Below are 26227 nucleotides of genomic sequence, written 5' to 3' on the forward strand. Positions count from 1 at the left end.
GGCACTGGCATGGTCAGTTTTTTAGAAGCATCCCTCCATGGCCTCTGCATCAGCTCCTGCCTCCTGACCTACTTGAGTTCCAGTCCAGACCTCCTTTGGTGATGAATAGCAGTGTGGAAGTATAAGCTGAATAAACCCTTTCCTCCCCAGCTTGCTTCTTGGTCATGTTTTGTGCAGGAATAGAAACCCTGACTAAGACAAATTGGTACCAGCATCGTGGGGTATTCCTGTGACAACCTGACCATGTTTTGGGGAGGACTGTGGAAGGATTTTGGAACTTCGAGTTAGAAGAGCCATTCGGATGTTAAGAGCTCTGTGGAATGCTCTGTAGGAGCTTGGAAGAAAATGTTGAAAATAGTGCAGAAGATGGAGGCCTGGCTTGTGAATCTTTCCCTCCAGACTATTTATTTTATATATAAGTACACTGTAGCTGTCTTCAGACATCCCAGAAGAGGGGATCAGATCAAAATTATACGTGGTTGTGAGCCACCATATGGTTGCTGGGATTTGAACTCAGGACCTCTAGAAGAGCAATCAGTGCTCTTAACTGCTGAGCCATCTCTCCAGCCCATTCTTCTCCTTTGTATCACTTGCTGTCAGATTCAAGATGAAGATGGCTCCAGGAGCCAGCATAATGGTGACAGTGCTCAGCCTCCGCTTCTGATCCCAGCACTCAGGAAGCAGAAGCAGGTAGGTAGGTCTCGGAGTTTGAGGCAGCCTGGTCTAGTGTGAGTTCCACAATAGCCTGGGTTGCACAGAGAACCCTCTGCGGGCAGGGAGGGAGGCTGCAAACAGAAAAGCAGTAACAGAAAGTTGGTCAGCCTCACCTGCTTCATAGAAAGGGGGCTCTTGCAAGATTTGTTAATGAGGTTTGTTGTCTCTGTAAACTTCCAGCTCCAAGCTCCTCTCCAGTCTGGTTTCTGTCTCACTCATTTATTACCACCATTATCATCATCATTATATATAATATATACAATATACATTTGCATATATATATACACATACATACATTTATACATATATGTATCATATATACATTTACATGATATATATCATACATATATACATATACATACATACATATATACACACACATATATATATATCACAGGGTTTCTCTGTGTAATCTAGGGTGTTCTGGAACTTTATAGAATTGGCCTGGAACTCAGAGATTCTCCTGCCTCTGCTTCCCAAGTGCTAGGATTAAAGACATGGGCCACCACACTTGGCCATTATTTTTGAGTCAAGGTCTTGCTATATGGTACCTTTTTTCCCCTTGAGATAGGGTTTCTCTGTGTAGCTCTGACTGTCCTGGAACTCACTCTATAGACCAGGCTGGCCTCGAACTCAGAATCCGCCTGCCTCTGCCTCCCAAGTGCTAGGATTAAAGGTGTGTGTCACCACTGCCTGGCTATATGGTACCTTAAGATAACCATATAACTCAGTATTTCAAGACCTGAGATTACTGGCATGGGCCACCATGCCCTGCTGTCTGTTTTTTGAGACAGTGTCTTTCTAGGTAGCCCTGGGAGTTATTCTGGGTCAGGCTGGCTTTGAAACCACCCCTTGTTATTTTCCTCTGTAGTGTTGAGCACCAGGTCCATGCTAGGCCAGCAGTCTCACCACAGAGCAGTACCTCAACCCTCGATTTTCCCTTTCCCAGCTTATTTGTTTTCTAGAATGCTAACTAAGCTTCCAAACTTTGACATTCAAGTATTCTGGAATGTGAAACTTCCCTTACTCTTTCCAAGATGTGTGCCTTTGAGGATGGAATTCTCATCCGGGCCCCACCCCCAGGGCAGGCACTAGCTGTGTTCTCAAGATCTGCCTTTGACTCTGACAGCAGTGGGACTTTAACCTTGAGGAATGTGAGGCCCACATACTTGTGCCGCCCTGTGGCCCATTCATCACCAAGAGAGCTCCATTATCAGGGCTTCACTGGACTTAAACAACAAAAACAACAAAAACCTTTTTTAAAAAAATCTTTTTTAAATTCTTTAAGCAATAAGAGTAAGACTGAACTTAACAAGTACTGTGGCTTTTGCTGGTCTCTGTCTGGAGTCCTTTCGGTTCCTTGTGGCTGGCTTAGAGATCTGTGTTGGGCTCCTCGGCAAGGCAAGGATTGTTTTCAATGAAAGTTTTTAAATTCTTATGAGACTGGTCTGTTTTCTTCTCTCTTCCTCTCTATCCATCATGGAGTTTGTTTCTCTGTCTCTTTCTTGCTTCTCTCTCTCTCTCTCTCTCTCTCTCTCTCTCTCTCTCTCTCTCTCTCTCATTCCTTCAGTGTGAGAAAGAGGAATTCAAAGAATGTAATGGAACCCCAGCAGGTATGAAAGAAAGTTTTGTACAAACGTGTGGAAAGCCCAGTGAGTGTACGTGTGTGCTTGCGCTCCAGTGTGTGTGTGTGTGTGTGTGTGTGTGTGTGTGTGTGTGTGTGTGATGGGAGTGGAGGAGGACTGGGAGAGGATTCCAGAGCCAGAGTGGTGAGGAGGAGGCAGCCAGGCACTAAAAGCTCCATCTTCCTCCTGTGTGCAGCCAGCCGGGGCCCACTGCTAGGTTTGTCATGATACTATGCAGGGGAGGAATATGTGATCTAAACTGATAAGGTTTATTCTGATCTGAGCTGATAAGGTTTATTCTGAACGAGGGCTGGGAGCAGGAGATGGGCTGGGAGCAGGGAGGCTGCCAGCCCAGCAGCTCAGACACCTACACAGCAGCATCTCTAGAGGGGCGGTCAGGGACAGGAGAGCTGAGGGAGCAAACTGAATTCTGGGGAGTGTGACTAGCCTGTCCTTAAAGATTTATTTTATGTGAGTACACTGTTGCTGTCTTCACACACCCCAGAAGAGGGCATCTGATCTCATTACAGATGGTTGTGAGCCACCATGTGGTTGTTGGGATTTGAACTCAGGGCCTCTGGAAGAGCAGTCAGTGCTCTTAACCACTGTGCCATCTCTCTAGTCCAACAGTTTATCTTTTAATTCATTAGATTATTTTAGACAATGTCTCACTGTGTGACCCTGGCTAGCCTGGAATTTGCTATGTAGATCAGGCTGGCTTCAAACTCACAGTGATCTGCCTGCTCTCTCTCCAGGCCCTTATCCTGTCCTTCTAAACTCTGTTCTGGGCTGTGCGGTTCAGTTTTACCACAGCTGGATTCTCACTGAAAGTCAAGGAGGCCTCCCTCGTGCAGCCTGCTTATTGAGGCACTGTCCACTGGCCAAGGCACAGAGGCAGCCTAGATGCCCATCAACACACACATGAAAGACAACATGGGCTGTGTGTGTGTGTGTGTGTGTGTGTATGGCGTGCACGCCACAGAACTGAGATAACAAAGCACATCTTACTCGGCCATAGGAAGAATGAAATGATGTCCTCTGCCTCGAGCTGGGTAGAGCTGGAGATCTCTGGGTTAAGACAGGTCGCGCTCACCACAGGAAAGGAGGAGTTTTCCTCCTCTCACACAGGATCTAGATTCCTTGTGTGTGAGATGCGCAGAAAGGGAAAAGAAAGAAGCAACCAAAGAGGATGGGGTGAGGAGAAGGTAATAAAGGTGGGGAAAATAAGTGTGTGCTTTCTCATGTGTGTGATCTAGATTATAAACAGACACTCATGCTGGGTGGGGACTCTTCGTGGAGAAAGAGGGAACCAGCGAGGGTGGGCAGAGCAGGGAGCGGAGGGGGTGTGAAAAAAATATATTATTCCCATGTGGGAGAACATCATAACAAAACTCATTATTTTGATATCTGCTGATCTGTTTGAGTTTTCATATATAATACATTGTTGCTCTCTTCAGACACACCAGAAGAGGGCATCAGATCCCATTACAGATGGTCGTGAGCCACCATGTGGTTGCTGGGAATAGAACTCAGGTCCTCTGGAAGAACAGTCAGTGATCTTAACTGCTGCTTCAGTGCTTATTTGGGTTTTTTTCAAGACAGGATTTCTCTGTGTAGCCCTGGCTGTCCTGGAACTCGCTCTGTAAACAAGGCTGGCCTCTTGGAACTTGCAGATATCCACCTGCCTCTGCATTTGAGTGCTGGGGTTAAAGGCGTGTGCCACCACCATCCAGCTAATTGACAATTTTTAAGATAGAGATGAGAAGGTTCTCCAATCAAGTGAGGCCTTTTGGAGTCCTCGTCAATGCAGAGCCCGGCTGGGCTTTAGTCAGCAGCCCATGGCTGCCACTCTTACATCAGCTACACTCATGCTTCCTTGTGAGTCAACTAGAACTGACTGCTAATGGTTTCCAGCCTGTGTCGCACCAGCCATGGGAAGTGACCTCTGAGCCATAGGGCTTTAATACCATCCCTGTTGACAGGTAGGGTAGGTAAGGTAGGGTTGTTGTATGGTATTGGGTAGAGAAAACCAGCAGGTGAGGATGGCTGGGGTGGGTGGGGTCAGGAGTAGAGAGCTGGGAAGGCAGTGAGGGGACAAGCTGCTGGGTCCTTGAGGGTGTCACAAGCAGTGGCAAGGACTCTTCATCTGGACCTGGAACCGGCACCAACGTCATCAGACCGTAGATGAAATATGGACAGGAAGCTCCCATCTGCCATCTCTCTAAAGATGGCCCTGGATGCTTGTTGGGGTGGTGTCCAGGAAACAACCAGCCCTTGCAGGTCACCCCACAGCCCTTGCCATGACAATGAAGCACCCCCATCCTTACCACTGGCCGACACCCTCTTCTCTCAGTTAGGTGCTACCTGGCATGCCTGTAAAGTTGATCCTCCAATTGTATCCATACTGCAGACAAGGAACGGTGTGTCCCAAAGCATAACTCATTTATATTTTGTTTTGGGCCAGGATCTCAAGTATCCCAGATTGGCCTTGAACTCACTATGTTAGTCAAGAATAACCCAGAGGCCAATTCTCCTGTCTCTACTGAAGTGGAAACTTAAGGGTTCTTTGGGAAGTCGGGAATTGAACTCAGGACCTCTGGAAGAGCAGTCAGTGCCCTTAACTGCTGAGCCATCTCTCCAGCCCCTTTACCTTTTTTTGTGGGGGACCAAGTATTCACTGTTCTAGCTGGAGTGGCTCGCTTGAAAGCTCTCGGGGTCCACCTTGGCTATACACGTCCCAGAGTTGAGCTTTTAAGGTCAGTGCCATTGCTCCCTGAGTCCACCTTGACTACACAGGTCCCAGAGTTGAGCTTTTAAAGCCAGTGCCATTGCACTGACTTTTACATGGGTGTGTGGTCTGAACTCAGACCTTTGCGTTCACAGTCTGCTCACTAAGCCAGCTCCCCAGCTTTTATTTTCTCTGCTTTTTTGAGGCAGGCTTTCATGTAGCCCTGGCTAGCCTGCAGTAAAGGACAACATTGAACTCAACTTCCTGCCTCCACTTCTCACACATTGGAATCATGAGCATGCACTATCCTTCTAGATTCTGACATCATTTTCTGTCCTTACCTACATTTTACAGTTTGGAGCTCTTTAAACATTTAAAAATATTTTATTTATTTATTTATTTAGTTTTTCAAGACAGGGTTTTTCTGTGTAGCCCTGGCTGTCCTGGAACTTACTCTGTAGACCAGGCTGGCCTCGAACTCAGAAATCCACCTGCCTCTGCCTCCCAAATGCTGGGATTAAAGGTGTGCACCACCACTGCCCAGCTATTTATTTATTTATTATTTTGAGAAAAGAATCTCACTACATAGACTTGGCTGGCCTGGAAGTTATTATATAGACTAAGCTATGTAAGTCATATACCTCCCAGTACTTGGGAGGTAAAGGAAGGAAGAGCAAGGTTACCTTCAGCTATGTAGTGAGGTTCATTCCAGTCAGCGTACATGAGTCCCTGTTTCAAAAAAAAAAAAAAAAGTAACGAAACAAAACAAGGAGACCAGTAGATGACCCAGCAGGTAAGAGCACTCCCTGCCGAGGCTGATGACTGGAATTTGATCCCAGGGAATCAGATGGTAGGAGAAAACCAGGTAGCTGTCCTCTGATGCTACACAAACATGTGGCCTGTGTGCTCCTCACTGCACATGAGCACTAAGTCTCTCTCTCTCAACACACACACCCTAAACAACCAAAATGATAGCAGAAAAAGCTGGGTGTAGTCACCCACAGCTTTAATCCCAGCCCTCGGGGGCAGAAGCAAATGTAGGTCTGCATGTTCCGGACCAGACTGCTTTGTATAGTGAGTTCCAGGACAGCCAGAGCTACTTAGTGAGACCCTGTCTCAAAGAGAACCAAAACAAAACCAGCCTTCAAAATGCACATCATATATAATCACTATGTAGAACATGTTTCTGCATTCGGTGATATGTAAGACTCTGTGGCAGTGGTTGCCAACCTTCCTAAGGCTGTAACCCTGAAACCATAAAATTACTTTCCTCTCCCTCGCTACTTTGTAAGTGTAATTTTGCTACTGTTATGAATCAAGAGCTGATATGCAAGCTATCTGGTAAGTGACTCTGAAAAGGGATCCTGACTCACAAATTGAGACCGCTCTGTGGAGACAAAATGTCTCAGGGCTATAGAGTGCAGCACCCGAAAGCATTTTTAACTGAATGCCCAGATGCCTTAATAGAAGGCCCGTGATTAATTGGGAGGGAAATCTTACTCAACCGCAGCTCTCCGGCAAGGCAATCTGCGGCTGCCCTCAAGACACACTGCACCTGCTTCAGCCTCCACCATCTCCCCAGTATTTTGAGGAAACCTGAAGGTCAGTCAGAGGTTCTTCCTGTGAGGAGTCACGAGCAGCAGGTACACAGTTATCAGGAGAAGTATGCTTGCTGTCCCACCTCTCAATGCCTCTGGGTGTGGAGGCACACCCTGTCATCCTAGAACCCTGGACGTCAAGGAAGGAGCTTCATGGCAACCTTGGCTGCCCGGTGAGATCTGGTCTCAAAAACAGGCATAGAATATCGTGAGGCTGGGGACGGGCCTCAGTGGGTCGTGCTCAGCTAGGGTGCTTGAAGCTGAGTTCTTTTCTCAGTGCTGAGCAACCCAGGCATGGTGTCCCACACTTATAATCTACCACCTAGGAGGTAGAGGCAGTAGGGTAGGAAGTTTAAGGTTATTCTTGAGTATATAGCAAGTCTGAGGCCAACCTGGGCTACACAACATTATCTCAAAAAAAGAAAAGAAAAAAAATATTTATCAGGCCCAGCAAAAGTGGCTCAGTGGATAAAGACACTTGCCACTACACCTGAAAATGTCAGTTGGATCCCTGGAACTCATGTAAAGGAAACAAGAGAAACTACTTCCACAAGATGTTTTTTTGACACATACACACACACACACACACACACACACACACACACCACACACATACACTTACGCACACAATCTTTATTTTTTATTTATTTTTTATTTTTTAGTCTTTCTACATAGCCCTGGGTGACCTGCCACTATGTAGATAAGGCTGGCCTCAAACTCACAGTGATCGGCCTGCCTTCTGCCTCCTGAGTGTTGGGATCCAAGGTATTCACAATCACGCCTGGCAGAATAAATGTTTTCTTTTTTTTCTTTTTATCTTTTTTGTTGTTGTTGTTGTTTGAGACAGGGTTTCTCTGTGTAGCCCTGGCTATCCTGGAACTCACTCTGTAGACTAGGCTGGCCTCAAACTCAGAAATCTGCCTGCCTCTACCTCTCAAGTGCTGGGATTAAAGGGTGTGCCACCACTGCCCGGCAAATAAATGTTTTCTTAAAGAAAAATTTTAATGAACAGTGTAATTTTATTATTATTATTATTATTTCCTGGCAGCTTTAAAACCCCAAACTATTAAGGCTTGGTTACTGGTACACGCTCTTGGACATAGAGTCTCACTGAGCGATTTATCTTCACTGGAGACGGCCTTGCAGGAAGGAAGCTCACCGTGCGCCTGGCAGGTCCCCTTTCATGGACAGCAGGTGCTGCCTCCAGCCCCACCCATGTGTGTGTCCCCAAACCAGAGTTAGAAACTGGCTGATTTCCAGCCAGTTCCCCAGAACTCAGAGACTGTCTTCCTGTTTATCTTGGTGAAATGCCTGTGCTATACCGGCCCTGCATCATATTCAAACAAAATGGTCACACGGAGAAGCCAGAGGTCCTTAGTCACAATCAGGCATTCTGTCCCTTGAGTAGAAAAGACACTAATCTAAGAATGTTTAGTGATTTTCTGGATTTAGGACACATTTAATATCTTAAGAAACTGAACTCAGGGCTAGAGAGATGGCTCAGAGGTCTTGGGTTCAATTCTAGGACCCACGGGGCAGTTCAAAACTGCAACTGATCCAGGGGATATGACACTCTGATACAGACATACATGTAGTCAAATCACTAATGTACATAAAATAAATTTAAAAGAAAAGAAAAAGAAACTGAACTCAGTCAGGTGGTGGCGGCGCTTGATTCCTGCACTTGGAAGGCCTGTCTTGTGAGTTCAAGGGCAGCCTGGTCTAGAGTGAGTTCTAGGACAGCCAAGGGTACACAGAGAAACCCTGTCTCATAAAACAAAACAAAATAAAACAAAACAAAAAAACCTAAAACAAAACAAGTTCTTTTTCTTCATGGGCTTCCTGAAGAGACTAGTCATTTCTGTGCGCGCGCGTGTGTATGTGTGTGTATGTGTGTGTATGTGTGTGTGTGTGTGTGTAGGGGGGAAGCTGAGGAATTGAGAGTGTGGCGCAGAGGATCCTGAATGAGGCTAGCCTGGGCTACAGAGATTTTGCACATGATGTCATGCCTTCTCTGTCATCAAGCTGCACCACTAAATGTTTTTTATTATTTTGAGTCTTTGGGCCTCACTAACTTGTCTAGGCTGACCCTGAACTTGCTCTGCAGCGCAGGCACACTCTGTAAGCAAGAATTCAACTTTCAATCCTCCTGCCTCAGTCCTCCATTAGCTGAGATGACAGGAACATGCCGCCATCACATCACTGCCCCCTTGAACTCACTCTCCACCTTGTGTGTCTGCCTTTGACACTTCTGAGATCATCGCTTCCTAACTCAGGGGAGCTCCCACAGAAAACAAAGGGTGGCCACTCAGGTAGCCAGTCAGCCGTGGTCCAGGTTGTGAGGTAGGAGCTGAGAAAGTGGCGCTTCCTTTAGTTCTCTGTCCCTTTCCACCACATTGCTCCTGACTGGCCTGAGGCAGGCATTGCCTGAAAAGCAGGGACTCCCTTGGAGTACCTCTAACCTTCTGCCCCAGGATTGACCATTAAGAGTTTTATGTTGACAGTTACCATGGTGATGGTAGCCCAGATTCTTAGCCAAGCAACTTAGCCAATGGCATGCTTACCAAGACCTCTCCAGATGAGAATTACTGCCTAAGTTATCACCCTACAATAACCACAAAGTCCATAATTGTGGGCTTTTGGAAACACTTGAAAGGTTTACTTTATATTTGTGTGTATATGTATACATACATACATACATACACACACACATTATGTTATAGGCTGGAGAGATGGCTCAGCAGTTAAGAGCACTCACTGACTGTTCTTCCAAAGGTCCTGAGTTCAAATCCCAGCAACCACATGGTGGCTCACAACCATCTGTATTGAGATCTGATGCCCTTTTCTGGTGTGTCTGAAGGCAGCGACAGTGACAGTGTACTAATATATAATAAATAAATCTTTAAAAAAATCTATTTTATTTTATGTGTGTTGGTAGGAAATTTTCTAATGCCCTGGAACTGGAGTTACAGTTGTGAGCTGCCACATGGGAGCTGGGAATTGAACCCAGGTCCTTTGGAAGAACAACCAGTGCTCTTAACCACTGATCCATCTTTCCTGCCCCCTCTATTTGACTTTCTATTACCTGTATGTTTGTGATTCTATACGCTTAATTGCCAACAAGAAAAGTTAACAAGTTTCTGGACTATTTGTCTCTTAAGATAGGCTGGCCTAGAACTTGAAACTCGGAACTGTTCCAGCTTTGTGGCGTGTGACTACGAGTAAACCAAGACTGATTCTGTTAACTAAAACCTCAATTCTGCCAGGCAGTGGTGGTGCATGCCTGTAATCCCAAAACTCTGGGAGGCAGAGGCACGCGGATTTCTGAGTTCGAGGGCAGCCTGGTCTACAGAGTTCCAGGACAGTCAGGGCTACACAGAGAAACCCTGTCTTGAAAAAACCAAATCCCCCCCTCCTAAAAAAAAAAAACCCAAAATCAAAAAACAAACAAAAAATCAAGTCTGATACCTTTAAGTAGAATTCAATACAAATAAATTTAAAACACACACACACACAAACATGCAGAGGTAAACTGTTGGAACTAGCGGCTTGGCAGGAAAGGTAGTTGCATCTGTGACTGGCACCTTGAGCCTAAGCCTAGATCGAAGCAGAGAGGAAAGGAGAGAGCTCACTCCAGAAAGTTGTCCTCTGACCTCCAGACGCACTGCGGATTGTGCATGCCCACATATGTACACATACACTCTAAACTAATAAACTGCAATTAAAAAATTAAAGTTCTTGGACTATAGGGGCAATTTTAATACCTACAAGTAAGTAAATGTATAAGAATTTTAACAAATACCCTGGTTGTTGTTGTCAGTTAAGACCAGTTCATAGTCTTATGAACAGTTAAAAAAAAAGTGTACCTACTCTAGCACCAAGAGGCCCAAGAACTATTTGATTCTACTTGTATTTACTTGTGGTGGTGGTGGTGGGGGAAGTTCTTAGGGATCAAGGTTAGGACCCTAGGCATTGAGCAAAGAGCTTACAGCTACGTGCCCAGAGGCTCCCCTCATTTAATGTATGCATTTCAGAAAATATTTTCCTTGGCCCTGGGAAAGCAACCCAGGGCTTTACATACAGCAAGCAAGCACTGTACCCCTGAACCTCACCCCCCCAGATCAAAATGGCTTCTTATTTTTGCATTGGGACGGATCTCAGGTAGTCAGGGTAGCTTCTGTGTAAGCAAGGATAACTGTCTCCATCTCCCAAGAGCTGGCATGACAGATTCGTGCCACCATGTCTAGCTTCAAAATACTCTTTAAAGTTTATGTTTGTAAATGTAATCACTCTTAAATCTCTGAGTTGTTTTGCTTGCAGTTTCGTTCAAATGGCAGAGCTAACAATTCCTGTTTCTGCGTTCCCCTGGCATCCAAACAGCCATTTTAAACTCTGGGCTGTTTGTCCCAATGGTTACACTCAAGTGAATGCCCCTGTGTGCATTATGTTTGCGCCTGGGGGTGGTGGTCCTTCTCTTTTGATTTGTGTTTTGGAGGCAGTGTGACCAAGTCAACTCTGTAGCCCTGGCTGCCCCAGAACCCACCACTTAGAGCAGGTTGGCCCTGAACTTGTACAACTCTTGCTTCCCTCTCTGCAGCAGCTCCAATTATATCTGCCATTCTCCCTGCCCCAGCCTCAGTCGTTACTACAAATCACAGGAAGAACCGACCTTCTCTGGTTTGTTTCTCCAAGCTGTGTGTGTATGGATGTTTGAGAAAGGGTCTCTGCCCTGAGTCCCTTTGTAGCCCAGGCTGGTCCCAATTCTGTCTGAGTGCCAGCATTAAAGCCGTTTGTCACCATGCCAGGCTCTGTGAGGTTTTAAGGTTTCATAAAAACAAAGCAAAACACCCCACCAACTAGTGTGTTCGTCTCAATTCACAACACTGAAAACAAGCAAGATGAAGATAACTGAGTTGGTAAAGAGGGCTCACGCTAATCACCTTACCATTGCAGCAGAAGAGATAGGAAAGTCTACATCCGAGGACTACCGGGCTGCGTCTCAAGACAACAAAGAAAGCCCGTAATAATCCTCGAAATTCTGCAGATACTACTGCAGATTCTAATGCGAGACTGAAATTCCGTGTGCAGCGTTGTTCACGGACTACGCTCTTCAGAGTTTCAGGCCTGAATGCGGATCTGGAATCGAGCCCTGATTACCTTACTTAACCCAGAGTCTCGAACCGGAACCGGGAGAAATCTCAGAGTTTAAGGACCGCAGAAAAGCAAAAACAAACAAAGCAAAGCCAGAACCAGGCCCAGCGAGTGCAAGGGCCGGTCCCCAAGCAGGCTGCCCGGGGGGCCTTTGTTGTGCCCTCCGCGGCCTCCGGGGAGCAGCAGGCCGGGAGCGCGCAGCGGCCGTCCCGGAGCTTGGAGCGGCCCGGCGGCCGTCTGAGCTTCCGTTTCCTCCTCCCTGAGACCCAAGTGGCCGGCCGAGGTAGTCCCGGAGCGCTGCCCGCGGGCCCGCACAGGCAGGTGGAGCCGCGCGCGCGCAAGCTAGCGACGCGCGCCTCGGGCGGAGCCGCGAGGCGGAGGGGAGGGCGGAGGAAGCGGCGCGCCCGCCCGCTAGGCCCGGCCCGCCGCGTGCGCGCGGCCCCCGCCCTCTCCGCCCGCGCGCCGGGTCGCCGGGGCCGTGGTGTACGTGCAGCGCGCGCGGAGCGAGTGGCGCCCGCAGGCCCGCGCCCTGCTCGCCCGCCCCGACGCAGCCGGCTGGGCCCGCCCGCCCAGGGCGCCGTGCGCCGCGCAGGCCGCGCTCTCTCCGGCGCGATGCGGCGCTAGGCGGCCCGGGGCAAAGCAGGCGAGGCCAGGGCGCGCGCGGCCTCCCGCAGCGGGCGGCGGCCCCGGGCGGGCGCCCCGACGGCCCCGCCGCCGCCCCGCTCCCGGCCGGCGGCCCGCCCTGCCGCGGCCATGGCCAGTGACAGCGGCGGGCCCGGCGTGCTGAGCGCCAGCGAGCGCGACCGGCAGTACTGCGAGCTGTGCGGGAAGATGGAGAACCTGCTGCGTTGCGGCCGCTGCCGCAGCTCCTTCTACTGCTGCAAGGAACACCAGCGCCAGGACTGGAAGAAGCACAAGCTGGTGTGCCAGGGCGGCGAGGCCCCCCGCACGCAGCCCGCGCCGGCGCAACCCCGCGTCGCGCCCCCGCCCGGTGGGGCCCCCGGAGCCGCGCGCGCCGGCGGGGCGGCCCGGCGCGGGGACAGCGCAGCGGCCTCACGCGAACCGGGCCCGGAGGACGCGGCGCAGGCCCGGAGCGGCCCCGGCCAGACAGAGTCCGGCTCCGAGGATCCTCCACCTAGCAGGTCTCCGGGCCCTGAGCGCGCCAGCCCGTGCCCAGCGGGTGGCGGCCCCGGGGAGGCGCTGAGTCCCGGCGGAGGACTGCGGCCCAACGGGCAGACCAAGCCGCTGCCGGCGCTGAAGCTGGCTCTGGAGTACATCGTGCCGTGCATGAACAAGCACGGCATCTGCGTGGTGGACGACTTCCTGGGCAGGGAGACCGGGCAGCAGATCGGCGACGAGGTGCGCGCCCTGCACGACACCGGCAAGTTCACGGACGGGCAGCTGGTCAGCCAGAAGAGCGACTCTTCCAAGGACATCCGGGGGGACCAGATCACCTGGATCGAGGGCAAAGAGCCCGGCTGTGAAACCATCGGCCTGCTCATGAGCAGCATGGACGACCTGATCCGCCACTGCAGCGGAAAGCTGGGCAACTACAGGATAAACGGCCGAACGAAAGTAAGTGGCTGGGGGCTCGCGCCCGAAGGAGGGTCTGTGAGGACCACCCCCCGCCCCTCCCAGACCCACGGCCGGCGCTCTATTTTAGCTTGGCTCCTTTTGTCCCTGTAGTACTCTCAGCCACAGTGCAGAGCCTGCCGGAGCCCTGGTCACTCGTGGGGGTCGTTGGGGGTACCAGCTAAATCGGGTCTGGGTGATGCATCTTGCCTGTATGCCTGAGCGAGTTAAAAGCCCCGCGGTTTTCAGCGCGTACTCGGCTCTGATTGAGAGCCAGACACTGTGTTTGGCTGGGAGTCTGTCAGATGCCCCCAGAAAGGTCCATTTAAAAAAGCCTGTGGTCGGAAGACTCCCTGTATTCAGGAAAAGCTTGGCGGCCTGCTCCCCTCCCCCTTGTAGCTTTATCTTGCTGGCTGTCCCTACTGTTTTGAAACCCACTACCAAACCGGGAAAGAGGTGTTTCCGTTCCCAGGGCTCATAGTAGGTAGGTTACACTCAGAGCACAGGTTTCCTCTATTCGCTTTGTTAATGAGATTCTTCTGTTGAAAAGGGCTGCTTCTTTGGCTTCCTGGTTTGCTTGCTTGTTTGTTTGTTTATAAAACAAAACCGACACGGAATTGGAGGTCTGAGGGCTCCTTTTAACCTTAGGCTTGGTGGGATTTTCTTCTTCTTCTTCTTCTTTCTCTTATTGTGGCAGTGCCTTCCAGTCTGCTGCTCCCTCCCTCCCGTGGCAGAGGGCGAGTGGCTCTCCACTTTCCTTCTCAGATCTGAATCTCTTCTTTGTATTCTTGCCCTCCCAGGGCTCCCTGATCCACCCTCCGTCTACCGGCTGTCCGACTTTTGGGAGGTTTTAGAAAACACTGACACACAAGTTTGTACACACAAGCTCTTCCCAGTAATTATTGGTTGTGTGGGTTTTGAACTATGTTGACAGCCATATGGGACTGTCAGACTGAGCATGTTCGGGAGGGAAAAATACAACGAATGCAGTGAGAACCCTGATTTACTGCAAACTCGGTACTGGATGGGGGCATCTGTCTTAATATCAAGTGACCTCAATAAAAAGTTGGTTAAAATTAAGCTTCGTGGTGGAGATGTAGCACAGGTGATAGTGGGCTTGCCTAACACGGAGAAAAACCTGAGTTTGGTTCCCAGCAGCATGCCAGGACTCCTGTGACCCCATTTCTCTGCAGAACTATCAGGAGTTTAAGGTCACATTCTGCTCCATCTCCAGTTGAAGGGCCGCTTGGTCTACCTGAGATCCTGTCTCCAAAAGTTCAGCCAAGCTGGGAAGGGGATAGATGTCTGATTGCACCCCAGTCTGTGCTTTCTATGCGGTTTTCATCATATTTAAAAAGAAAGGCTGTCCTGACTGACATCTGGACACCCCGAGGTGGAGGGGGACAGCTTGGTGTGGGATGTGGAGCCAGGACCGCGGTGATCGATTGGCTTCCCTTAGGTGAGGTGGTGGCAGGCTTCTGCCCTCCTTCCTCCTGTTCTTAGGGAAGTGACAACTGACAGCCTGGCTCTGAAGGCAGTGGCTCTCCTGGGGACACTGTTGGGAAATAGACACTGTCTTTCCTCATAGGTTGAGGTAGCTGAAGGAACAGTCCTGATTTAAGTCACTGGCCTGGAGGGAGGTCTGGGGGACCAGCAGGGAGGATGGCTCCTGCTCCAAAGTTGAGCTCACACTTTCATTCATTCAGAGTCTGTGGAGGGCATTCTTAAGGACTTCCTCTCACTGACCCTCACATCTTAAAAATTACATTTATTACGCATATGCGTCCATCTGCGCAGAGGTCAGAGGACAGCTTTCCGGAATCGATTCTCCCACCGAGTGGGTCCTGGGGCATCAGACTTGGCACACATACCTTTACCACCTGAGTCACCACCACACCAGCCCCTCATTGAACTTTTTGACAAAAAAAAAAGGTAATCATGTTTGAACATGTAATTTTTAATTACTTATTAAAAAGAAGAAAAAATACTGCTTTTGGGCACTAAGACACATACTCCTTCCAAATAGTGTGCAAGCAGGCTACATTAGGCTTCCAACTAGGCTTCCCACAGCCAGCGTCATTGTGATCCGCACTGTTGGACGAGGATGGGCTTCCCTGACTTACACTAGGGGGTAAGAGTCGGGACATGGGAGGCCAGAGCCCACCATTTAGGCACCCAGGTCAGATTCAAGCTAGATTTGAAGCCTCTGTTTACCTACTTTTCTAGGGTTTTGTTGTTGTTGTTGTTGTTGTTTTGTTTTTTGTTTGTTTGTTTTGTTTTTTTGAGTCGGGGGTCTCACAAGGTAGCGCTGGGTGTCCTGGAACTTACCTTGTACACCAAGCTAGCCTTGAATTCATAGCCCTGCCTCTGCCTCCCAAGGGCTGGGATTAAAGGCGTGTGGCACTCTCTAGTTTTGATAGACATTTCTGTAAATGGTGAGGAGGTATGTCATTGGCACTCTGAGTCTGGCTATGTAAACTTTTTTGACTATACAATGTTTACTTCATATACTCAAAGGCAGCTGTGTGTTTAGTCACTAAGCTCTACTCTTTTAAGTCTATCTCTAAGGGGTTATCCTCATGAGGCTGTTTTGTTTGGTTGCCTTTGGGAGCGTCCTCTCTCATCTTTGTCCTGTGAGCTGTTTCCTACCAGTGTGCACGGCTCACTTCAGCTAGTGAAACAGAGTGGTTGTCAGGGCCTGGTCCCCGCCTCAGAGTTGGAAAAGCTTCTCTCACTGGAAGTTCTGTAAAATACCAGGAGTACTTTTTATTTTATTTTATTTTTTTAAAAATGATGTACACAAGTGTTTTGCCTGCATGTCTGTCTGTCTGTGCCCCACACATGTACAGTACCCAATGTAGACCAGAAGAGGGCGTGGATGCATCGGGAATGGAATTACAGATGGCCGTTAGCTGTGGTGTTAGTGCTGGGAGTTGAACCCAGGTCCTCTAGAAGATTAGCCAGTGAGTGCTCTTAACCACTGAGCCATTGCTTCAACTCCCAGATACGAGGATTTAAGTCAGGTCTTCCAGCCAAGTTCCAGGTTCTCTGTCACATCTTCTACATATACCCAAGGACAATGGTCATCAAGTTGTGAGACTTCCCGGGTGGCCCTTCCCCAGTGTCTGCCTCAGACACGAGCATCCGGCCACTGCTTACCCTCCCTCTTAAAAAGAGGAACCCCCGAGGGAAGATGAAGTAATCCGGGAGAAAACCAGAAACGTGATTGTTGTGACCAATGGAACCTACCCCACTCTCCACCCTCTCAGGGGTCCTCACCCTTTTCTTGCCCTGAGCTGCCCTTTGACCTCTTAGCCTTTCTCACAGCCTTCGATTGGATAGACTCATGGTGACATCAGCTGCAGGGAGCCACGGTCTTCCCTTGCACAAAGCAGTGTCTGAGCACTATCAGAAGCCACAGGCCCTGTAGTTGGGTAGAGTGAAGCCATGCAGAGGAATGGGACCCTGGGGGAGCACTGCGCTTGTCTTATTGAGATTACTGCAGCACCAGGTGTGTGGTGTGCCAGTCTTTAACCCAGAGGCACAGACATCTTTGTGAGCTCAAGGCCCTGGAAAGAAAGAAAGAAAGAAACAAACAAACAAACAAACAGGAGGCTGAGGCAGGAGAATATCTCTGAGGCCACCTCCCTGGGAGCACCTGCTTCGAAGGAGGAGGGAGGAGAAGGGGGAGGAGAGAGAGGGAGAGAGAGTAACAGGATGAGAACAGCAAGCTCCTATACCACTCAGTTTTCTGTGCTGTGGTTAATTAGTCAGCTCTGGGAGGCTTTTAGAGCAAAGAATAGGATGAGGACAATCCTGCTGCTTTATTGCCGCTGCCACAGAGAGAGGTGGCAATCCTCTTAGGTGACAAAGCCCCATGGGAGAGGCAGATGCATCTTGGACTGTGCTGCCCCTGTGCTCAGAGAAAAGCCTCCAGACCCCAAAGAGAATTAAATATTTGTTGGCCTGGAAAGAACGGAACCAGACAGGGCTTCCTTCCTGCATACCTCTGACCCCCTCTTATTCCTCCTCAAATTCTTTTGTTTTGTTTTGTTTTTTTCGAGACAGGGTTTCTCTGTGTAGCCCTGACTGTCCTGGAACTCACTCTGTAGACCAGTCTGGCCTCAAACTCGGAAATCTACCTGCCTCTGCCTCTGCCTCCCAAGTGCTGGGATTAAAGGCGTGCACCACCACCGCCCGGCCCTTCTGGAATTCTTAACACTGTGTGCAACCCCTTTAATACAGTCCCTCACATGGTGGTGATCCCCAACTCACATCATTAGTATTCCGTAACTGATTTTGCTATTGTGATGAGTCATGATGTGACTATCACAGAGGTCACAGTCCACAGATGGAGAACCACTGTCCCAGCGCCTTGGCCGTAGAATAAGAGCAGCTGGCTGGTGTGACATCAGATGGAAGGGTGAAGTCATTTGTCCTGTGTGCAGAAAGGCTGGAAAGTTTGGGGCCAGCTGATCCCTGCCAGCTGAGTAGAAGATGGTTGTAAAGAAGTTGAGAGGTGCCGTGTGCGGTGGTGGCGCACGCCTTTAATCCCAGCACTTGGGAGGCAGGGGCAGGTGGATTTCTGTGTTCGAGGACAGCCTGGTCTATAGAGTGAGTTCCAGGACAGCCAGGGCTATACAGAGAAGCCTTGTCTCGAAAAACCAAAAATTAAATTAAATTAAATTAAATTAAATTAAATTAAATTAAATTAAATTTAAAAAAAAAGTTGAGAGGTTACCATGGGGACGGGTATGATGGTTCATACCTTTAAACCCAGCACTCAGGAGGCAGCAGCAGGTGGATCTATGTGAATTTGAGCCCAGAGTGGTCTATGTAGGGAGCTCCAGGCCTGCCAGGACCATAGAAACATCTTTAGTGGGACTGAGGAGGGAAGGGGGTTTATTTTATGTTAGTAAACTGTAGCTGTCTTTAGACACACTGGAAGAGGGCATCGGATCCCATTACAGATGATTGTGAGCCGCCATGTGATTGCTGGGATTTGAACTCAGGACCTCTGGAAGAGCAGTCAGTGCTCTGAGCCATCTCTGCAGCCCTGGAAGGGGGCATTCTAAACAGGGTAGTGAGTTTGTATCCCTGTTAGATCTGGGTTGGAAGCTGGGACCCCACCACTGTGGCTGTGCCTTGGGGCTCATGGCTCAGTGTCTTTGAGCTGCGCATTGTTATTCAGTCTGTCTGTCTGTCCCTTGTGCTTACCTTGGGGAATCTGTGGCCTGCACCACAATCAATGTACTTTGACTAGACAGCAACAGGCTAAAACTATTACTAATTATTACTCTTGCCATGTTAAAAAAAAATTTATGATTCTCTTCTTAAGTTTGAGAGAGAGTCTCACTGTGGGGCCCCAGCTGGCTTGGAACTTGCTTGTAGACCAGGCTAGGCTCAAACTTAGAGATCTAGCCACGATCCTTTCTGTAAGAGATCACTGTTTTCCCTGTCTGTCCACCTCTTGTGAGCTGGAGAAAAAAAGGCTTAGGTGGGTTTTGATCCAACCACCACTATCCTGGGGCATGTGTGTGTGCACACGCACGCTTACACACTTACACACACACACACACACACAAAAGCATGCATACATTTCCACATGCACATACATGAACATGTACATGAGCATGCATAGGTACACACACACACACACACACACACACACACACGTTTAATTTTTCTTCTCAAAATAAGTTCTAGAGAGAGGGCTAAGTGACTTTTCCAAGGAGGGGCTCTGGAGCTGTTAGTGACCAGCCTGCAGAAGTGGGGGCAGCCCGTCCTCTGTCTGCAGTGCACTCTTTCTGGAAGAACTGATCGTATGTGACTCTCTATGCAAACGCTTCGGCCAGTCTGACACTTTAGCTTGACATTCTTTCCCATGGTGTCTGTCCTGCTGCTGTTGGAGCTGTGCTGCCTGAAGCAGGGCCTCCCGTTCTTGCTCCTCAGTGGGACGTGTCTTCTGTGGTGCCCTTCCTCTGGCAGGCGTGGCACCCTTTTGAAGCCTGTGCTTTCTGGTATCCTTGGGTTCCAGCCACCCAAATCTTGTTGTAAGGTAAACCTACCAAAGACCACCACACGGACACCTTAAAGCCAAAAGGCAAGTCTTTATTGCCAGCCAGCAGAGGCACGAGGCATTTTCCCAGTCACACAGCACCGAGCCTTACAGCTCTTTGTCTTTAATACACAAAAAACATTTCCTGGTTGACACACATCAGTTAGCAAGAAGTGGAACTACAGAAGCCAAAATGTAAGGTTAGTATGTTCAGAGAGTGTCCGTTTGTTCCACGTGTGGCAGGTGTTGGAGCCTGTGTGCTGCGTGTTGAGGTCAGAATCGAGTCTCTAACATGGCTGCAGTCCTGTGGAGGTCTGGGGACCTGTTGCATTCTAAAAATCCTCACAGATGCGTCACCAGAGTCTCTTCCTGCCAGTTGATGGCATTTCACATTCCCAAGCTCAAACTTGACCTCTCTTGGGGTTATACACAGCTGAGGGATGTCCTGGGCCAGGGTCTTCGTGGTGTATGCTGTGCCTGTAGAAGGCATCCTGCTGATGTTCTAATTGGTTCACTCTGTATCAGTTAATGACAGCTTACCCTTAAGTGTGTGCTCATGGTGATTCATGGTCTGCAGGTCATCCCTGTCTTCGATGTCTCTTTCTGTTTAGAGATAGGGCCTTAGAGGTAGTTGCAACTCTCTGGAGAGAAAAGACTCCTGGTCCATTCTCTCATAAACTGAGGTAGCAGCATGTTGGTAACCCCTGCACTTAGTGGGAGGAGGCAGGAGGGTCAGGAATTCAAGGCTGTCCTCAGCCATGCAGTGAGTTCAGGGCTAGCCTGGGCTACGTCATTCCCAGTTCAAACTCCTGTTCAAACACAGCTTCATCTCTACCCTGGAGGATTTCAGAGACCTCTCCTTCTCCTACAGCTCTCCTAGCCTTCTGTCCCTTTTGAAAAGAACATTTTACTTCCTGCCATACACTTTCTGTTTGGCCTCCTTTGTCCCTTCCCTCTGTGGCCTCCTCTGCTCCCCCAGGTGGAGGTGGTTCAGTGTCCTGCTGTGACCTTGACAGCCCCTATCCCAGTGACACAATCCTCACAGTGGGAAGCCTTGTGGTCCTAGCACCTTGTCCTATCCCATGAGTGTTCCCAGCTGCTTGTGTCAGAGCCTCGGTGAGTGTTAGGCCTGAGATTCCTCCGACCACCCTGGTTGAGATTTTAATCATTTTATACGCAGCCCCTCCTACATCTGTGTTACTGTTTTCTTGGTTTGTTTTGTTTTACGATTTCTTTGCTATGCACAACCTATCATAAGCTGACCCTACTGAGCACTGGGGAGACAGCACAGTGGCTGAACTGCTCAGCCTCCAGTTACAGGACCTGTGTAACTGCTGTGAGGCACTCACAGTAGCTGGCCAGAGAGTCCAGCCTCAGGGGCACAGACAGATCAAGAAAGTAAGGTGGCCAGAGAGACTGGCAGTTCTTGTGAGCTCTGGGTGTGACTGAGAGATGCCACAAGGTGGGAGGATGATGGGGAATATTCCTAACATCCACCTCAGACCTGGGACACACACACACACACACACACACGCACGCACGCACGCACGTGCGAGCGTCCATATATGCGATCACAGAATACATACACGCACTCTGCCACAGATGAGTCCATGAAATAGAAAGTCATTGCCAACACTTATAAAACTACTTAAAAGTCTTAGGCACAATTGTGGGTTTGTCCTATCTTGCTTTCGGGAAACAGTGGAATTCACGTCTGAGAACTACACAGTGTGGGTCATGGCCTCTCATCATGTCAGAAGTAAGTTTATCATTTAATGTTGGGCTACACTCACAGCTGTCCTGGGGCGGGTATAACCGTGGGCCAAACAGAAAAAAACTCAAACCAAAACATCCTCTAATCCAGGGCTGGGGCAATGGCTCAGCGGGTGAGAGTACCAACGTGAGGAGTTCGAATCTCCAGCGTGCATGTTACAGAACTGTGGCCCCACACACTTATAACTCTGATGTTAAGACAAGACTGACTTGGGCTACCTAGCCGCTGGGCTAGCTCCTGGTTCACTGAGAGGCCCCATTTCAAGGCAGTAAGATAGGGGGCGATGCAGTAGGGTCTCTCACATCCTCTTCTGTCTGGCCTTTGCATGTGCAGATTCAGTCATATGCACACTCCACATGGACACACACACACACACACTCCAAGTGTACTGTGGTAGTGCATACCTATATTCCTACCACTTGGGAGGTGGAGACAGGAAGGTCAGGAGTTCAAGGTCATCCTCAGCTGCTTAGGGAGATCAGGGCTAGCCTGGGCTATGAGAGAGAGAGTCTATAAGCACAAAACAACTGTGATTACTGTGTGGAGCTCCCCAAGCCTTTGCTTGCTGTTAGGTGCATGCTAGCACTCAATGACTTGACCTTCACTATCCTCTGGCCTGGCCTATACCTACCTTCCTTTACCACCTGTCTAAACTCTTAATCTCCAGAAGCCTTTTTTACCTCCAAGTCTGTGGGTGTTCTTTCCTACTGTGGTCAACTCCCCTCTCTGTGTACTATGTTGTTCTTGACCCCTAATTTTCCAGATAAAAATAGCCCAGGCCAGCCTGGTCTTAAACTATTTTTAACTCCAAGTACTGGGAGAAAGGTCTGCTTTGAAGGTGAAATGAAGTTCTGTGCCGGTCCCTGTGATAGGAGCCAAGCAGGGTTCTGATGACCTGCCCCCTGCAGAGGAGTGGCCTGTGTACCTGCCTCCTCAGCCCCCTCACCCCTTAGTGCCTGAGACTCTGCAGGACATGCTCATGTCCCTAAAGCTCGAAGCCCTTAAGGTATGATATTAAAGTGACCTCTCAGACATAGGTCACACGGTGAACCCCCCAAGGGAGAGAACATACATAGTCAGAGTTAACTTCAACCTATGGCATCACTCTGTGGTGTTGATATGTTTTTAAAACTGTCGCACCCAGTCTCAAACACAGTAAAGGCTAGCTGAAGAGTTTATTTACCAGGACTGGAGGGTTTACCTCGTTCCGAGGACCTGCAATCGATTCTCAGCACAGCACTTGCCTTGTGCAGCTCACAACCGATCCAACTCTAGCTCCTGATCTGACAACCTCTGGCAACTCTGTTAAAAGGTTTTAACAAAAGGCGGCACGGCCTTACCAGGCATGACCATCTCTGTCAGGGCCCGGGAGTCTGGTTCCTAGCCGGCGTTCTGGATTCCATTGTTTACTTGACTTCAGAAGCAGCTGTCGGAGGCGCTTGTGGCAAGAACCCAACTGGGCATTTACTTCATTTTCACTTTGATAAACAGTTTCCCCTGAAACATTTCACCTATTAAGGCTGAGGAGATGCCTCCGTGTTGCTGCAAATCTCCATCCCCAATAAGGCCATTCAAGGAAAGCGCGACTCGGTTTCGTATTTATAAACTGCGCGCCTGTATTGGGCAGATGAGCCTCTACACTACTTTCTTCCCCAGCTGTGAAAGCCCTGCTACTTGTAGTTTCTCCAGGCCATGCTCTTCTGCTCCATCTTCCTTCCAACAGCTCTTCCTCTGTCCTCTGATTGTAGTCTCCTGCAACTCCTCCTCCTCCTCTCTTCCTGTCTTGCCTGGAAAACCTGCCTCCTCATTTTTGCCCAGCGATTGGCTATTTGTCATCTTTATTAGCCAACCAGATAATTAAGGGAAATTCCTCTACACCTCTGTGTGGTTGAAAGGCCCTGTTTGTTGCCTCTTGCAGAGGACCTGGGTTCAGATACCAGCACCCACAAGCCTATTATTCCAGTTTCAGAGGGTCTGACATGCTCTTCTGGCATTATGGGACAAGGCAACACGTGGTGTACATACATTTATGCCAGCAAAACACACACAGTCACTAAATAAACAATAGCTACACACACACACACACACACACTTGTTTTGTTTTGTTTTGTTTTCCAAGACAGGATTTCTTTGTGTAGCCCTGGCTGTCCTGTAGACCAGGCTGGCCTCGAACTCAGAAATCCACCTGCCTCTGCCTCCCAAAGTGCTGGGATTAAAGGCATGCGCCACCACTGCCCAGCATATATTTTTATATATAATTTTTATACATATATTTTATATGTATGATTTTTATACATATATTTTATATAAATATATATTTATACATAATGTATGTTATATAATGTATATTATATATTGTACTGAGTTGGTGAGGCAGGTATCCGCAGAGCAAGTCATTTCTGTGGCAGCAGCAGTGGTATCCAGACAGTGTCTCACTGTGTGACTTAGACTAGCTTTGGACTCACATCCATCTTCACGCCTTAGTCTCTTGAGTGCTGGCATTACTGCCATACCTGGCATAAACCATCTTGGGTAAAGATGTAGAGACCATGGTGATGACTGGATTCCGTCCTCAAAGCCTGTATGAAGGTCAGCCCAAGGCAGTTCTCCACCCGGCTCCCGACTCTGCCTGTGGATGTCTGACGGGACTTGTCAGCTTCTTCCCACAGTTTGCAGCTCATGTGTTGACCCCATGTTAAGCCCTTGCTTTAGCCCCTGGAGAGATGGCTCAGTGGGTCAGGGCTCTTGCCACCGAGCTTGAGGACCTGTGGTTGATCTTCAGGACATACTTGGTGACGGACAGGTTGTCTTCCGACCTCCATGTGCATGCCATGGTGTGTGGGTCAACATCACACAGAGACACAAAAGAAGTGTAAAAATAATAATAATAAAACATTTTTAAGTTCCTGTTAGAAGGGTGTACTCAAAGACCCAAGTCAAGAGGTGGGGGTTCCTAAGTTGCCTAGGCTGGCCTAGAACTTGCAATCTTCTTGTCTTGGCTCCCAAGCACCTGGGATTACAGATACGCCCATCCATGCTTGCTAAGTCACTTTTGCTGGTGTCTTTAGAATTTATGTTTTGGTTCTTCCACAAGGGCAGGCATGTGAATTAAGAGACCCAGATATGCGTGTATATAGGCTTCACAAGTTGTTGGCTTTGTATACAGTCTCCTCACAGGAATAAAGCCATCTGTGCAGGCCAGTACGGAAGCTGTGACTTGAGGTGTCTGCGCAGGGTTTTGGAATATATATGTACTGGATGGTAATTTAACCTTTTCCTTTCTGCCTCTTTTCTTCTCTCCTCCTATGGCACATATGCAAATATGTTTTCCTTTTGGGTTTGATCCTACATGGGATGGACTTTGCAGAACAATTCGTCTGAATTTTTAAAGATTAAAAAGCCTTAGTAATTCTCACAGTGTGCCTGAGCTAAGATGCCCTTACTGACAAAACAAAACCGGGCCTCATGTCACTTTGTCCTGCTTATGTTGAAGGCAGTTCCTGTGATTGTTAGCTCTGAAGCATTCCTTGGAAGTTTTGGTGGAAAAGGTCTTCAAAATGTGTAGGAACCATTTTGTTCTTTGGGCTGGTTTCCAGGGACCATGTTTCAGTGTTGCACAGGGTGGAAAGCCTTCAGTCCTGCAGATGTATTTTCGTCTTATTATTGCCTGGGAAAGGGAGGGTGTTTGCTGACTGAAGTCGGCAAGGGGCAAGAGGCCCTGGTGGTTCCTTAAGCAGCTTCATCTCACCACACTGTTCTAAAGACACTGTCTCCCATTGGGACCTGAACTTGCCAGATAGGCTAGCAAGACTGGGCAGTGAGCCCAAGAATCTACCTGTTTTCAGCCCCCACCCTTTTTTATGTGGGTGTTGGGGATTGAACTCACACCTTCATGGCAGCAGGCACTATACTAACCGAGCTATTTCCCGAGCCCCGGAGTCAGAATTCTTGATTGGCTTTCGCTAGAACATAAAGGTTTATTTTTAACTAAGCCTATCTGTTGTTGCTTGGGCAGTTGGCACATGGCCTGGCCCTGGTGAGAGGAAAGCTGACCCCTGGTTAAGGGCATTGTGTACTCATTCACACAGCCTGTTACATTGTGGGTGCCAGGCAAAGAACGCCGGATCTGGGATCCTCTCCCCGGTTCTCCCCCTTCGCAGCTTGAAGTCAGGCGTCAATACTTGTTCTATTGGTAATGATGAATTTATTAGGTCTGGATATCATAGACATGAGTGTTGAAAGCCTTACCAGTCGTACAGGTAAGCTATGGTGGGGGTCAGATCCTGACCGGGTGTCCCAGGTCTTTGATAAACATCATAGGTAGGCTTGATTGTAATTGTCAATGGGAGTATTTTTAAAGAAGATTTATTTGTTATGAATGTTTGCCTAAATGCATGTTGTGCACTGTGTACATACATGCCTGGTGCCCCTGAAGTCCAGAAGTCCGGGAGCTTGAGTTACAGATAGTTGTGAGATGCCATGTAGGTTTGGGGAGTGGAACCCTGAATCTAGTAGGTTCAGCAGGTGTTCTTAACCACTGAGGGATCTCAGCCCCTAAGACTTATTTTATTTTTTTTTTAAGATTTATTTATTATCATATGTGAGTACACTGTAGCTGTCTTCAGACACCAGAAGGGGGCATCAGATCCCGTTATGGATGGTTGTGAGCTGCCATGTGGTTGCTGGGATTTGAACTCAGGACCTTCAAAAGAGCAGTCAGTGCTCTTAACCTCTGAGCTGTCTCTCTAGTCCCCCCTAAGATTTATTTTTAGTTGTGTAGACTCCAACTTTGTTTTTGTTCTTTGCTGAGGATTAATCCCAAGATCACACCCAGTCTGAGGAAGCTTTGGAAACCAAATCATAAAATAACGGCTGGTACTTTGGGGTACCTTTTCCGTGTCCCATCCCCCAATGTGACTTCTTTAGCCTTAGTCACACCTGCCATTGATTTATTGTCAACCTTATAGACTGACTTGATGTTGTCAAGTTGAATTCACATAGTAATTG

At 48.7% G+C, this 26227-nt stretch overlaps 1 protein-coding gene and 1 long non-coding RNA gene across 4 annotated transcripts in view; one reads left to right on the plus strand and one right to left on the minus strand.

The window, feature by feature from the left end:
* Positions 1–150: 150 nt before the first annotated feature.
* Positions 151–12150, minus strand: LOC127671517 (uncharacterized). The gene is made up of 3 exons (XR_007974768.1): positions 11823–12150; positions 5751–5796; positions 151–785 (listed from the first exon to the last, which is right to left on the minus strand). It is a non-coding gene; the product is annotated as an uncharacterized LOC127671517 (long non-coding RNA).
* A 101-nt stretch (positions 12151–12251) lies between these two features.
* The window catches only part of Egln1 (egl-9 family hypoxia inducible factor 1), a 33756-nt gene continuing 19780 nt past the window's right edge, over positions 12252–26227 (plus strand). Inside the window, exon 1 of one of the 3 annotated variants that reach the window (XM_052166313.1) lies at positions 12252–13391. In XM_052166313.1, the coding sequence (XP_052022273.1) occupies positions 12570–13391 (822 nt within the window). In that variant the 5' untranslated portion in view covers positions 12252–12569. The remainder of the gene's footprint in view (positions 13392–26227) is intronic. The other 2 variants (XM_052166312.1, XM_052166311.1) reach the window with 2 other exon arrangements.

This window comes from Apodemus sylvaticus, chromosome 21 (assembly GCF_947179515.1).
Source record: "Apodemus sylvaticus chromosome 21, mApoSyl1.1, whole genome shotgun sequence".
NCBI classification, from domain to species: Eukaryota; Metazoa; Chordata; class Mammalia; order Rodentia; family Muridae; genus Apodemus; species Apodemus sylvaticus.